Below are 16,357 nucleotides of genomic sequence, written 5' to 3' on the forward strand. Positions count from 1 at the left end.
TTTCTGTCTGTTTGGTAGTTGTTGTTTTTTTGTGTGTTTTCTTGTTTGTTTTTATCAATAAAGCTGCACATTTCTTCGCTTTTAACCAAATAATCTATCGAATACTTGTTGAGCTGCGTTGTGACAAGCCAACGATGAAAACAACAATAATAATGATAACAGGAATACTTCAGACATGACGACACGTTTCTGGATTTTATTACATTTTTTTCGGAGGGAATAAATACGATTCCATTTCGGAGGACAAACCTTTTCGCGTGTGTCTCCTTTAAGAAATTGTGACTTTATGCGTCAAAGGTATACAAACAGGCGAAAACTGCCAAAATGAATTTGCGTTGTATTTTTCTCTGAAACAGCGAATCCTTTATTGGTGATCTGAGCTTTTTTTTTTTTTTTTTTTTTTTCCATAAAAACAATCACCACATCACCTTTGATTTCGCCTCTTCACCTGCACAAAATTTCCCTGCCGAGCTGTTTTCTCCGCACTTTATATAATTATTTCTTTCCAGCTTGATCCGTGATCTCCGGGGCTAATGACAAAAACACAAGATCACATCAAAGCTCACATCGGGCACGGCCAAGTGCCCGCGCATTGCCTACCTTTGCAGCAAGACCCCCCCCCAAATTGACGCCCACGCCAAGCGTCCAATCAGCGAACGACTTTCGGCGCCCCCGTCCAATCAGAGAGGGGAAGGAGCGCGGTGGGCGGGTTCCCGGGCTGCTCCGGAGAGGGACGCTGAGGTAGCTGAGAAGAGGCGGCTTGTTGGGCACGAATGCCACTCGTTGCGCGTCCTTATAATTTGGAGAGGTGTATGCAGCGCACGGCCCGTTCGCCTTTCCAGGTGGAAATCCAGGAGGAACCAGAGACCGGACTTAACTGGGACGACTGGTGAACCCGGATCAGGACAGGTGAAATTCCCAGCAGGCGCCCCCGTTCAGGGGCCACGGGATCGATTCTGATGTAGGAAAATACAGTGTGTCTCGGAGCCGGGTAGGAACACCGCGATTGTATCAGGGTCCAGTGGCTGCTGCTGCATGTGAACAGTTTCACCTTCGTTAAAAAAAAAAAAAAGTCAGCCAGGTGGTGATTTTATGTCCACGTCGTTTTTTTTTTTCTCCTAACCTACTTGATCATGAGTCAGGAATTGTGTTGGATCAGATTTCATTTCCTCGACACTGCTGCTCGGTGGTTGTAATTCCTGAAGGAGCAGAAACGCACCGAGGCAGATTTATTTCATCTCTGTGGCGGATTTTGTGTTTATAGATTTCGTCTTAAACAATAAAGAGATGTAACATAAGTGATGATTGGACATGTTGCTCCGTGAGCAAATTACAGAGAAACAGACCAATGGGCTGGATTTGTGTCATAAAATTAGGGGGGAAAATTATATAATGCATTTCTGATCCAGGCAGCAGATGGTTATATTTTCTTCATATTTAATTCGATTTTATTTTATTGCATAGGAACTGTCTCCTGTTGCACTGGCCTGTACAGTTGTTGTTTTGTTGATGTTGATAATGTGTTGATTGTGTATATATATACACACACATTGCGGTCATTGTTGTTGCTTCTCGTGGTGAAGCTGCTGTAAAAAATACGATCACACCTCGGCTGTGTATTCCTGAAGTTAGACTTCAGCCTTCATTGATTTAATGGAGGGGAAATGAATGTATAATCTATAGGCTGTTTCCATAGACAGCAGCCTCTGACAGGCCGGGTGCAGCCTATCAGACAAGGGCACACACACGCACACGCAGTGTAAAATGCAGGCCTTTGCAGATCGAAACGCAGTAATCCCTTTTCCCCTGAACGCAGCAATAACGCATATTTTCCCCCTGTGTGCGTCCTGCAGGTCATGGATGAAGGCCAGAGGCTGCACCGAGGAGGTCTAACTTCAACCAGCTGAACCACCACTGACAGGAGGAGACACCGGGGATATTCACACACTCTGGATCCAGCTGTTCATATTATTAGAAAAAAAAAGCTGTTCGTTTTTTTTTTTTTTTGTTTTAATAGTTGATTTAAAATACAATGAAAAGGAGGCAAAGCGCAGAGGAATCAGTCAAAGCGCTGATTTGAATGAGCTCCACCGTGTCACACAGAAAAGGCTGCAGTGAAAAGGCTCCGAGATGAAGGAGAAATCCAAAACGGCCGCAAGGACTAGACGGGAAAAGGAGAACAGTGAATTTTACGAACTGGCCAAAATGTTGCCTCTGCCGTCGGCCATCACATCCCAGCTGGACAAAGCGTCGATTATAAGACTCACAACAAGCTACCTGAAGATGAGAATAGTTTTCCCTCAGGGTGAGCCATCAGCCCTCTAATCCAAAGCACCTCCAACTTTTTTTTTTTGGCCGATTTTTCCTGTCAGCTGTGGAGCTAACTAACTTTAAATTTATTTAGAAATAATCATGACGTGAATTTCATTTCTAAACTATAACCAAGAAAATTATAAGAGAAATGGCAGTAAATTGTGTAAAGGGTGGAAATGTTTAATTTAACATCGCCATTCTCTGTGATTATTCTATATGAAATTGATAATACCAGGATATAATATATTTTAGTTGAGGCTCAAATCATCTTATCTTAAACACAAATTATAGTTAACAATGGTAGTCCACATCCCTTGCTTTAGAGCTTTGGATTGGAAATAAAATTGAATATAATTTAAGTAGCCTACTGTCACAGGCTCACTTAAATCCATGCGATCGAGTCCTCACAAATGGATTTATGGTGGTTTTTAATTCAGTGTGTCCAAAGGAGACGATCTGCCTCCATCTTTTATACAGCTCTCTGCAGGCGTCTCCGACTGCGTGAGCGAGAACAAGATGTACCAATTATAAAAAAGGCACTGCAAGGTTTCTAATCACTTAAAGCCATGTAAGCAGGAGGCACACACACACACACACACACACACACACACACACACAATCTTGCACAGCCTCTCTTGTAGAAGAAACAAATGCTATAAACGATCTCCCCATGAAATCAGGTGATAAGCCCATGTTTTTTGCTGCCATGTATACTGAATATAACAGACAGGTCGTGGCATGGAACAGAAACTATTAAACTGTGGGGGGAAACACGCGGGGCCACATATAGGATCTGATGGCGTGGCGTTATTCTACATGTCCGACAGCACCGCATTGTTTTTATTTTATTTGATTTACAGCAGGGGAGCGGAACAAGCTCGGCCAGATTTCTGATGAAACTGAGTGAATTTCAGTGAGAAACACCGACTACTTGCTTTGGTGAATTTACATTTTAGAGACTCTTACTCAGAAGGATTTATTGGACAAACAACCAAAGATGGACATTTCTGCGAGAGGGAGGAAAAAAACATATGTAGGGTTTTTTGTTCTTAGATTTATTATTATTTTTTTTTACAAAAAAATAAATTATATTTCATATGGCTAATAAACATAAATTAATAACACTAAAGTAAAGAAAAAATATAAAAAAGGGCGATTAATTTAAATTTATATTAAAGTTATATCTTGTCAGATTTCCAGCCCGTGACACGTGTAGATTTTGTGTTGTTTTTTTTTTTGTTTTTTTTTTTTAACCAGGTATTGCTTTGGCTGATAGTATAATATTATGACGAATGATGATAATAATAACGCTACTACTATTACCACTAATAATAATAATGATAATAATAATCATAATGATAATTACCTGCATAACATATAGAAAATAGTACCTAATTTTTCGCTGTAAATAGCTGCAGTAATTGAAATGAATATTACATTAAATACAAAAGTGGCTCAGAAGTCAAGCAGCTGTCTTACTCTCTGCAGGTCTGGGTGAAGCTTGGGGTCACGCAAGTCGAACGAGATCTTTGGACAATATTGGACGAGAGCTGGGGTCTCATTTGCTGCAGGTACATAGAGAATCATTGAGAAGCTGTTCTTGATCCGGCTCAGGGGGAAACGGTGGTCGTGACTGATCATTTTTTATAAGCACCGGGCTCTAACTGCAGCCATGTGCTTTATTTCCAGACGCTGGACGGATTCATCTTTGTTGTGGCTCCGGATGGGAAGATCATGTACATATCAGAGACGGCGTCGGTCCATTTGGGACTGTCTCAGGTCCGTCTGCGCAATGACATTTTTTTTTATTTATATGTGTATTTATTTCCCCTTGTTTGCCTGTTAGTCTGAAAGGCTGCGCTTTAGAATTAATATAATGCAGCCAGAACCTGGTGTTGACCGATTCAAGGTCATTTAAAAAAAAAAAAAAGAAAAAAGAAAAAGTAGTCCTTCCGCGGTAATTACCTGAGTTCGTCTCAACAGGTAGAGTTGACCGGGAACAGTATTTATGAGTATGTCCATCCTGCCGACCACGATGAGATGACAGCTGTCCTGACACCACATCAGCCCTATCACTCACACTTTGTCCAAGGTAATTCACATTTCCTCCGGAATCTCGCCTTTCTCTATATTTGCAATTCAAAAAAAAAAAAACAAAACCAAAACTTAAAATGTATAAATAATAATGCATGTAAGCTACGTCAGTGTATGCATCTTATATTGTTATATTGGCTATAAACGCAGTAAGAACCCTGCAATCACTGGACATTATCTAAAAAAAAACAAAAAACGCCGGTATAATATACGTCTGTTATACCATATCGTCCATTTCAACATGCAGACAAATAGCGATTTCTTTCCGTCATATGAAAGTTTCTGAGTGGGTTCTTCTTCAGTCTGTTATCTCTCAGTCACAAATGGCTTTTCCTCTGCAGAATATGAAGTGGAGCGCTCTTTCTTTTTGCGGATGAAATGTGTCCTGGCAAAAAGAAATGCAGGCCTCACCAGCGGAGGATACAAGGTAGACAAATCTTAATCAGACTAGTGTTTGATTAAGGTTTTATTTATTAGTAAACAAATACGAGCAAATTAGAATTATTAATTAATTTGGATTAAAAAAAAAACTAATAGATGGGCTATTAGGAATTTGAATATTATTTATATAATATAATGCTTAATTAATAAATCTGCATGCAAGTTGATGGATGAATAAATAACTTAATTAAATGCAGCACAGCTTTTTCTGAAAGAGACGCCTCAGCGTGTGTCTTTGCTGTGTGCAGGTGATCCACTGCAGTGGCTACCTGAAGATTCGACAGTACAGTTTGGACATGTCACCTTTTGAGGGCTGCTATCAGAACGTGGGTTTGGTGGCTGTGGGACACTCTCTGCCCCCCAGCGCTGTGACAGAGATCAAACTGCACAGTAACATGTTTATGTTCAGAGCCAGTTTGGACATGAAGCTCATCTTCCTGGACTCCAGGTAGGTAATGTGCTGTATTTCTAAACGGGGGGGGGGGGGGGGGGGGATGACTTCATTTGTTTGTTCATGTAAGGTTCGTATAAAATAATTCCTCTGAAAAAAAATTCTAGGGCGAAATGTTGTTTACTGCCAGATAACGAGCTTTTCCTGCAGGAACACGGGCAAATTTGAAATCTTGCTGAATCACGAAGAGTATTTTTAACACCGTAACTTAATTCCTCTCCAGGGTGGCCGAGCTGACAGGTTACGAGCCCCAGGATCTGATAGAGAAAACTCTGTACCATCACGTCCACAGCTGTGACATCTTCCACCTCCGCTGCGCTCACCACCTCTGTGAGTTACAAGCCTTCTGTATTATCCTTTTACAACTAACTGCTCAGACGAGCTGCTGCAGCCGCCACGTGCAGACAATCACATGCACACAGACATGTATGTCATTAAACACGTTAATCTCTGTTTTCTCTCCTGTTGCTTTTGTCTCCTGCAGTGCTGGTAAAAGGCCAAGTCACCACTAAGTATTACCGTTTCCTGGCCAAGCACGGCGGCTGGGTCTGGGTTCAGAGTTACGCCACTATTGTCCACAACAGCCGATCCTCAAGACCTCACTGTATCGTCAGTGTCAACTATGTCCTCACGTAAGTCTCACTGCAGATTTGTGTTGTGAAATCAGGCGAAAAAAAAAACAAAACAAAAATTATGCTCCTGAAAAAACTAATTCATTTGAAAGTAAATATTACAGGTTGAATGAAAAAAAGTCCTGTGAATTCCTCATGTACATTTTCAATAATACTTCACTATAAAGTTATTGAATTTTGTCCTGAAATCCCTAAAATGACAGACTCGTAAGAACCCTGTTTATGATCCTATACAACATAAACTGCAGCTGTATTTTTCATTGCCCTTTGTTGAAGGATGAAAATTTCACCAGATTAAGATAAATCATATCATAAATGCGTATGATCCAAGTTTGAAGCTAACTCTATGATATGATGGGTGTTTTTCCTCCAGGAGAAAGCCTGCCATTTATCCTTCTGCAGCCTCCCTGTTCAAATCCACAAAATGCTGTAGCTGCAAGGCTCAGGCAGTTGTTATGAGAGCCTGAAGCACACTAAGGCCCCTTTGAGACAGCAAGACAAACATCAAGGTTCAACCCCATCAAAAAACCTCTACTGTCACCATCGATCTGCAGTCTAAGGAAAGCTGAATCGATCAAATGGTGAACTAGAAATCAATAGCTATCTCATAGCTGTAGCACATCTTGGATTTTCCTTGTTAAGTTTGGTTGATCCAAATGTTGCTTTTCTTGTGTGTGTCTCCTTCGATATGCGATGGTTTGTTTGTGCAAGTCTGTACGTGCGTGCATACATAAGGCCGCACTCCCAAGTATTGATTCCCTCAATGCAGTAAGGAGAAAACAACGTAACTACATTAAAATGACAGTGAATTTCCAAACATGTAATAAGGTTTAACCCAGAAGTGTAAGACCAAAAAAAAACAAAAAAAAAAAAAACAACTCAAAACAAAAACATTAAAAAACAGCAATTCAATTTTTACCTCAACAATAATCCATTCATGAATCATTTTTGGAGGTTGGCTGGCAGGGCATTTCAGACATGAGGTGCTCTGACATTGACCCTGAGGTGGAATTCGGCTAACACAGCTGAGTTTGCACAAAGGCCCAACATTATTGGCTCAGACATAAGTCAGCCAGGGCACAGATAGGATGCAGAACCCGCCACCGCAACTATACCTGCAAGAGCAAATAACACTCACACAGTGTACTGGCTATCCAAATACAGCCTTTCCCCAAAGGTGTTGTACATAAAGAATGGGCCATATTTAGAGTCATATTAAAGAGGCTGGCTGTGCAGGGTCAGGGATGGGCCACACGGTTTAAAATGCCAGGCAGCTGCTATTACATACTGTTGATGTGATAAGTTAAGAATAGGCTCATATTTGCTGAACACTTGACACAGGAGCCTTTTCACTCCCTCGACAGTGACACTTGGATTGAGTTCAGCCACAGGACAGTGGGTTAAAATGTCAAAGATGGTTCACATCCTGAATGCACAAACACAAATAAAAAAAAAAAAAAGCTTTCTGGAAATAGATTTCTTCTTCTTATTCTCTTTTTTTTTTTTTTTTTTTTTTTTTTTAAGAAGACAGATCCAGTGCAGACGGAGAGAGTGTACCTACACATGCACGTGTCTGTGAGCACATTTACTCATGTTGCTTTCTGGCAATGGTTGCATGGTATAAAAGAATGATTAACTTTCTTCGGGTTGTCTGTTACTTTTCTCAGAAGTGGGAAAGCTTAATCTTTTTATCTTAAATCTTGTTTTCACTTCTGATAGTCCTCATCATTCACATCATAAAAAGGGTGTTTGTAAAATATGTCTGTCCAGCTATCTATATTCAATATTGGCCAAGGAGTCTGCTGCACACTAATTGCTGATTAGCTCTCTCGATGCACAGCCACCACCAGAAACAAGGTGCTCGGTTTGTATGGGAAAGAAAATGCCAACCTAATGGCGTTAAGATGTTCTGAATGTACTGGTAACACTGGGAGGGGAAGTGTGAACAAGACACAATATGAACTGGTTAAGTTGAGAGTACAGCTGAGATTTGTTTACACAGCAACGCTAGCAGCTTAGAAGGATTGTGCTCACAATGCTAACACACGATCACAATTTTAACCCGTATGTGTCCCACCATCTTCATTCATCGGTTTGTCAATGTTGAGCGCAAAGTAGAAGTGGCTGATGGGAATGTCATTATCTTTGCAGGTATTTGGTCACTTATATCTGCTTATCCACCAAGGTGCCGTGGTACTGACAAAATCACGTAGACCCAGATGGGTATTTAAATAAAAATATTATTTATAAAAATATAGATTTTTGTGCTGAAATGTGAGGGCAATCAACAAGTTATCAGCATATTTTATTCAACCGCCTTGTTGGCCAGGAGGGTTCATCCTTTGGGGAGCACGAAAAGCTGTGCAAAATGTCTTAGAAACTGACTTCGGAGGGCAATGGCAGAGCTAAAAAGTCCTAGATAAATACACGTAAGATTTTTACTCTTATCTCTGACATGTTTTTTATTTGTGCCAAAAGGGATACTGAGTATAAGGGAATGCAGCTGTCCCTGGACCAAATGAGCCCCACCAAGCCGGCCTTCCCTTACGCCGACAGTCACACTGAGGACAGGAAGAGCACCAAGTCACGTCTGAGCCAAGCGAAGGCCAAAGCCAGAGTCTCACCCTACCCACAGGTATGAAACACTCTGTTCTGCTGTGGTAAATCAAAAAAAATAAGACTTCGTTGAAAGAAACAGTTTGAAATCAAAAAACTTTGGGGGCTGTGATTTTCTTTTTCGTCCAGCAGTTTTCCACTTTCAATCCTGAGCGTTCGGAGTCAGACCAGGACAGCCAATGGGGAGGAAGCCCTCTGACGGACTCAGCATCTCCTCAGCTGTTGGATCCCGTTGAGGCCGCAGAAGCGTCGTGTGCTTACCGACTGTATCCAGACTCGGGCTCCCTGTGCTACAGCCTCGGTTTATCTGAAGAAGATCTCGCTCATGCCCAGGCACATCCTCACACTACCACCTGTGACCGTGTCCGATGCCAAAGTGGACGCTACTTCCTAGGAACCCCCCAGTCGGGAAGAGAGGTGTGGTGGGATGCCACACGCTCCGTGCTGTCGCTACCGAAATCCTCAGTGGAGAACAGCGAAGGCTACGAAATTACATCCTACCATGGAGCCATTCACGGTGAGGTGTTAGGGTTGAGACCACAACCATCTGTCTCTGGAAATAACTCTGACCTAGCTTCTCCAAGTAGCTGTTTTCCAAATGTTATTATGGGACATGCTAAGTTGTTTACGCCGTCTCTTGCCAGCGTGCCGATTGCTACCATCTGTTCAAAAATTGCATGCAACAGAAAGCCAAGTTATTTCACATTTCACATCCTCAAACAGTGAAACAACCCCCACTGTGCTTCTGCCAAGACGTTCTGTCCAACACCAGACTATGATTCTTTATGCATCTGATGTAGAATTACACATCACCCATCCAGGCTCCAGGTTTTAGCAACTTAGGTCGTGTTCGGAGAATTTTAACACACATTGTAAATCCAGACAAAAAGGGATTGAATTACTCATTAACACAGTGTAATTCATTACTTCTCCTGTTTTGAAATGTGGCCTTTGCACTCTCGTTATAGGACGAGGCCACTGGGATGAAGACAGTGTAGTGAGTTCACCCGACGGAGGCGGGTCCACCAGTGATTCTGGGGAGCGTTACCATGGTGACCACTTCCGGGCAAGCCCTCGAGAGCCAAGCAAGATGGAAACCCTGATTCGTGCCACGCAGCAGATGATCAAGGAGGAAGAGAGCCGCCTGCAGCAACACAAGGTCCCGCTGGATGTGTCGGGGCTCACCAAGGCGCACAGCCCCTGCTTCAACTCCCTACCCCACCACTCACAGCTCACCATACCCAGCGTGGTGTGTCGAGGCCCAGGAGCCCCCAGCATTGACCTCCCCTCTGAACGCCTCCATCACCGGGACAGCGTCAAAGTGCTGGGCTCTCATGACAATGACGAAAACACAACCAGTCCTGCTTCTTTGTCTCGTCTCAGCAGCCCCAGCTCCGATGGGATGCCCAGGTCGGGCCTCTCGCTCACCAAAGACTACATGCAGACGGATCTGTCCCCCCACCCTTCGCAGCCACAGGGGAGCCCGCTGCTCTATCCGACGCAGGAGAGGCAGCAACTGGACAGGCAAGCGGCCTATGCTTTGACTGGGTACTCCCTGGAGCACCTGTATGACCCAGAGAACCTCCGGAGTTACTCAGGACTGGCTTGTGGAGGAGTCCAGTACGACGTAGCATCTCACGTGAGGATGCAGGCTGAGCAGATGCAGGGACACAAAGCCACCTCAGTTATCATCACCAACGGGAGCTGACGATATCTGGCACAGACAGATCCCGCTTCATAAATGAGGATGTTACAGTACACTGGTGCTGAATACACGCGCAACAATGGCCAGGTGCTAGATGGGAAAAGGCGAGACAATGAACAAAGAATGAAGAGTATCGGCACGGGGTTGATCCGCTTCCTGTGGCTCACCCAGCACAATTTCTGTTCGTCAGGCCCGTGTATCATAACATTGTCTTTCTCTATCAGCAGAAGATGATTTTCCAAGACTCTGAAGGACTAACATTTGGAATGCCACGTGGCACAGGCGGTGGTTTGCTCCATTACATAGGAATACAGTGTTAGTTTAATGGCAGTGAGCTGAATTCCCCCTCCCTGTAAAGGCGCCCCAAGTTTTCATTCTGGTTAAACATTAAGCCAGTGTTTCTGTTCCAACCGTCTTACGCATCATTGGCCATGTGAGTTAATCTGTCCTCGACACAGTTTTCCAAAGGCAGGAAGGAAATGTGTTGCTCCATTGCCCCTTCACCTGAAAACTCCATCGCACAGAGCAAAATGTTTGACACATGAAGTGCAACATGGGAAAGGCGAGCGTTTCGCTATTGTAAGATGTCAATGTTTCCTGGTATTTATTTGTCAGTGGAATATTTTCTGTATGTGTCATTTCTTTCTGTCCAAGTAGAAACTTTACTGGTGGCATTAAATTAGTTTTGGTGTTTGGATTACACCAACATTAGATTAAAAAAAAAAAAAAAAAAAAAAAAATTAAGTGGAAAAGCAGAAAGAAAAAAATACCTCTGATATGTAAAAGTGGAAAAAAAAAAATAAATACAGACTGTTTTAATGTTTATGTGGCACGCCCTCAGAGTGAAAGACAACAAAACTCATTTGCAGTCTCTCCATGGCCTCTAAATATAGGCATTGTATGTATCGACTTACAGTTGTGGCTAAAATTATATTGTTTACATATCAGAGTATGATTTCTCCTGTTTTTACCTCAATTAACCTTTACCCCACATATTGGCATATGTGAAGTATGCTTGAAAAAAAATCCCTCAATTCTGTTCCTAATGTAATTGTTTTCAGAGAAAACAACTTGTTTTGGTTATTTGTCATTTAAAAAGGATCGATACCAACTTATCTGAAATACGTTGAATGTCTTTAGTTTCTTATTTAATTTATGATGTAAATATCATCGCTCAATGAACTTTTGAACAAGAAGTGGCAAGATTATTTATTAATTGGTTAAAAAGTCTCTTAAATCTGAATACAGTTGCAAACAAGTAACTTTTCGTCTGTGTTGATTTCTGTCCTACAAGCGTTGCCATCAAAGCTGTTTTGAATGCTTATGTTATTTAGTCATCATGAACAATTAGGGCAGCTTTGTAAAGTGTATTTTTAGATGTCTAGATATAAATATAGATTTTCACATACGTGCGATACTAATTTAGCTGTAATTCCCCACAAAGCACAGAAGCATAAGACCCTTTATATCTGTATTTATCAAACACAAAGAGAATCTAACCTGATTTATAGAATCAGGTTAAAAATTATATTAACAGGAATATATAGTCAATCTTAAATATTGCCGGGCATGTATTCAGGGAGAAGTCTGACATTTTAAAGGATAGGTCCTGTGTTGTAGTATATTTTTGCAATTGTAAAAAAAACAAAAAAAACAAAAGAAAACAAAAAAACAACAATGCTAAAATGTCAACTTTTAAAAATAGTGCACAAGTAAACAATGCAGTTTATTTAAAAAGCTAAGTAATTTCTCCTGAGTGTGGCAGATTTGGTAAACTCAGACTGTCCATAGTCCATTTGTTGGGAACTAGTTTCAGCAGTGGAAGAATATACCAAAGGCACATAGAGATCATTGATGCAGGATGGTCTATTTTGGAAATGACTCCAACTACAGCGGCCGTGGTCATCCTACTCAAGGAATATGTCAGCAGTGCAACAGTGTGACTCACTGAGTTTTTTGGAGCTGTACGACGCAGAGGAAGAAATTACATCAGGCTTTAGATACACAAACAATTCTTTGTTGGTTTTGGTCATTTCATGGGATGTGTTGGTAATAAGAAAAATATAGATTATCAAAAGCCCTTTGCTGAACGTTTTTATATCTCCTTGAGAACAAGTGAAATAAAAAGGGCATTTGTTCAAACCTCTAGAACAAGAAGTAGGAATCATTACAACAGCCAACTACTGTGACTACTGAGCTGCCACATTTTAAATGCACTTGCAACAACACGTCTCGCCTATTGCAGCAGTTGAACTTGCACATTTAGCAGCTCTGACCTCTGCTTTGAGGCAATTTCTCTGCCATGTACATTAATGCATGTAAGTTATTCACATGTAGCTGCAGAACCGGCCTGGCTGTCTGTCAGAGCTGAGAGGGACCTGGACACAGTCTGGGCCTGGACGCTGAGCTCCCATCAGTCACCACTGACGTGACCATCTGATGGTCTGCCAGATGCCATTCCAGGAGGTAGAGCACTCCGCTCCTGACATCAGTGAGGATTTAGGAAGGGTGTGTGTGTGTGTGTGTCTGTCTGTGTGGGTGGGTGGGTGTTTATTACTGAGATCCTTTAATAATAAGGGGCCTATTTTTTTTTTCTCCTAAACACTGGGGCTTTTGCCTGATGTGCCCTGGAGGCTTTCACGTGTAGCACTGGCTACAAATGCAGCCAAACACTGGGCCTTTTGCCAAGACTTTGCAAACTAGCATACACCTCCCCGCCTACATCACCCACTGCCCTCCCACCCAAGATACTCTCAGCTCCACCTCAGTCTCACAGAAAGAAAAGGGCTGTTAGAGATATACAACAAAAAATAACAGAGGTGGAAGCAATCACGTGATTTACTTCAACAAATACAAGGAAAAAATATCCTACATGCATAAAATTTACTGTGTCAAAAATGTGTTGTCTTCAGACAGGCGTTCTATTATATGCATATTATTGGATATTTCTGCAGCATATCAGTGTTGAAGCTGGTGAAGTTGGGACTAACAGGAATGTCTTTCTCATTCATGATTTATTATCTGAAATCTACAAAACTGCTAAATCTATACTGCTATACTATTAAGGCACCTCTTGTGAATTATAATTTGATGATTGATGAATCATTCACTAAATCTCCAGAGAGCTGCCATTATCTATGAGTCAGGTTATAAAATCATATCTGGAAAGTTGAAATCTTGCAACGATAGCTGTTAGACGTCATGCAATAGACAGCCCTAATTTAGGTAGTGGGGGAGCATAATAACAGCAACAGCTGAGTGTTATATGTTTTCTTTTTTAAGGAGTGACTCACAAAGTGACTCACAAAGTTACTGGAGGACAGCAGATATTCAGAAGAGAAAAATTTTAATCGGAAATAAAACAAAGGATCGCATGATGTCACAGCGTGAACAGATGTGTTATGTTAATCGCTTCCTTATTCTCAGGAAGCCTCCATAATGAACCACAGGGCTGTAGAACGAAAGCATAGTTAAAGTGACAACTATGCTACTGCAAATAAAAAGCATGAGTGAGTCAGCTTTGCTTGCACTATCAGGCATTAGCAGTTAAAGGAGATAAAGATGGCTGGCTGTAACACGTAGTTGCCTATATGTGGAGTTAAACTATAGAAACGCTCCCAGGGCTTCACTACTGCAGTGATGGGGAAAATGACCACAAAATAGGAGGGTGCAGGTGGCGAGGCCTCAAAATAGCCCCTGAACATCTATGTGATTGATTTCAGGCCCAAGATTCAGGCACGGCTGCATATTCATACATCAGCTGAAGTGTTCCTCCGCCAGTGCCTCCATAATTCAACCTGGCACTTAGTGAAGAGTCATCCTTATGGAGCAGCTTCAGACCAGCTCAAAGGAAAATGTTTCAACATGTTTTCTGTTCTGTGTGCACCTTCATTTTATAATTGTTCAATTCCTCTCTTTTTCCCCTCTTTCAACATTCGGCAACAGAGCTGCAGCTTTCTCCACTAAAGTGCAACTACAGAAGTGCAAAATCAAACTAATCAGATGAATATATATGGCTCGTGTTGCATCCAAACATTTCCCATGGAGTAATAAAGCTCTGGCCAGCTGAGTGCAAAAGAGCTCAAGACCTGGGAAAATCATTCAACCAGGGCACTTAGTGACACCTCTACAGCGGAGCCCACCAAACCAAAACTCATTTAGATGTTCTGATTGGATGGACCAGGATATTGAGGTCATGTGGTCGATCTGATTGGCTGAACTAGGAGACTGGGGCCATTCTGCAAAGTTAGCAGGAAATAAAGCATCTGCTGCTTATAAACACAGTTAATTAAAGACTGTGTAAACCCTTATCACACAGTTTCATTACTTATTTCTCCATTTAATATATTTAACTGTGGACTGTGCATGTGTGTGTTAAGGACAGGCGGTTGTTCAGGACTATTTCTAGTTGTAGATTTGTTCACATTTGATTGTTCGTTGCATCAAAGGAGACTTCAGCCAGCATCACTGTATGGCTCACTGGAAACTATTTAAAGTGGCACAATGCCACATAATTTCAGATTCAAACCACCGCTTGCTCTTTTATGGAAACACTAATTTAAAGTCACTGACACAACTTGAAGTCATTGTGTTTAGCGGTTTTTCTCCTGTAATTTACTATAAATTCACATTTACATTTTCACGAAATACTGTTAATTTATCTCAGTTATCAGAGAAGTACAGTCAACTTGTGTCTTTTGTCACCTCTGCTTGTGTGGACATCCAATCCAATATTAATGGTTAACTGAAGTGGGATGATGATTGACTTCCCCTGAATCTGAATGTCCACACTCCGTCGTGTAAAAGTGAACTAAATGAATTTAAATAACTAAAAAGCGCAAAAACACTTTAAACACACCGGCCATATAGAGGAAATCCCAGATAGTGCAGAATGAAGTTTTTTGGGAGTTATGTTGACAAAACTTTGCATTTAAAACTAAAAACTTGATAATTTCTATAAAACCGTAACAAAACCCCTTTAATTTAAAACTCACTAATCTCTCAGCAATAAGGCTATTAAAAAGACTACAAGTACAATATCCTGAGCCACACACACACACACACACACACACACACACACACACACACACACACACACACACACACACACACACACACACACACACACACACACACACACCACACACACACACACACACACACACACACACACACACACACACACACACACACACCAGGGCTCAGACAGTGTGAATCTAATGCCCTCCAATCCTGTGAATCCCTTTGTTCCTGATTTCACACTTGATTTGCCCACAGCTTGAGTCTGGCTGGTATCAGCACTCTTCTCACTGCTTTCACTCTTGCCAAATCCACAGAGCCACAGAGGATCCATGGCTCCTCTCCCCCCCCTCATCTGCCATTGTTTCCTCTATCATCTCTAAGAATCGCTCTCCAACACATGCCAAAGAGTTGTGTTTGTTTGTTTGCATCTCACTCCTTTTTGCTGTAAACACCTCATCAACGTGTCAGATCAGAGTGACTTCCGATGGCTTTATTTGGACTTTCACAGGATTTATACTGCCGTTTAGGATAATTTCATTACAGTGACATGTAAGCACATTAAGTCCACTGGATGTATGTCTTTATTAAATCATTTCCTGTAGAGTTAGCGAGATAATCCCCTGGTGCATTGACAACCAAACCACATGCATGCTACAAATTGTCCATAAATCTTAAGATAGATTCAAGACCTCTCATGAGAGGCCTTTCAGCCGCTCTGTTTTGAAATCTTGTGATCTTAAAGCGACACATCAGCCGGGCTCTTCTACTCCTACGATCCCTATAGCACTCGAACCAAGCAGATATTGTGACAGCTGCGTGACGGGGGAGTGGAGGAGGAGGGGTGGTGGTGGTGGTTGGGGCGGGGGGGGGGGTGCAAGAGGGAGAACACAGGAGACGGACAAGGAGAAATAAGGAGAGAGGGAAGAGCGAGGAGAGAGTCCCTAGAGAGAAGGTGCCGGTGCTCCACAGCTCCAAGCCACTGTCTGCATGCCAATGAGGAGATTCCCCTGCAGCAGCAGCAGCAGCGGTGGAGCAGAGCAGCAGGAGGGGCCGTTGCTGACACTGTACCACCATAGTCCTTGA

At 42.1% G+C, this 16,357-nt stretch overlaps 1 protein-coding gene across 2 annotated transcripts; it reads left to right on the top strand.

Moving 5' to 3' along the window:
* The first annotated feature begins 2,130 nt into the window (after positions 1–2,130).
* Positions 2,131–10,993, top strand: LOC115037821 (single-minded homolog 1-like). Of its 2 annotated transcripts, none has more exons than XM_029496572.1 (11): positions 2,131–2,305; positions 3,802–3,884; positions 4,003–4,092; positions 4,297–4,405; positions 4,749–4,834; positions 5,097–5,296; positions 5,523–5,629; positions 5,784–5,931; positions 8,410–8,566; positions 8,677–9,064; positions 9,516–10,993. In XM_029496572.1, the coding sequence occupies exons 1-11, from the start codon at positions 2,131–2,133 to the stop codon at positions 10,253–10,255; spliced, it is 2,283 nt and encodes a 760-aa protein (XP_029352432.1). In that variant the 3' UTR covers positions 10,256–10,993. The 2 variants fall into 2 exon arrangements, with proteins under 2 accessions (XP_029352432.1, XP_029352433.1); XM_029496573.1 differs by having other exon boundaries at positions 8,680–9,064.
* The last annotated feature ends 5,364 nt before the right edge of the window (positions 10,994–16,357 follow it).

This window comes from Echeneis naucrates, chromosome 24 (assembly GCF_900963305.1).
Source record: "Echeneis naucrates chromosome 24, fEcheNa1.1, whole genome shotgun sequence".
Lineage (NCBI taxonomy): Eukaryota > Metazoa > Chordata > Actinopteri > Carangiformes > Echeneidae > Echeneis > Echeneis naucrates.

Bases quoted from the DNA above. Each gene is read 5' to 3' on its own strand.
- LOC115037821 (XM_029496572.1), top strand. From the start codon at position 2,131: ATGAAGGAGAAATCCAAAACGGCCGCAAGGACTAGACGGGAAAAGGAG. The intron at 2,306-3,801 runs GTGAGCCATCAG...TACTCTCTGCAG, and splicing joins GAGAATAGTTTTCCCTCAGG to GTCTGGGTGAAGCTTGGGGT. The intron at 5,297-5,522 runs GTAGGTAATGTG...ATTCCTCTCCAG, and splicing joins CTCATCTTCCTGGACTCCAG to GGTGGCCGAGCTGACAGGTT.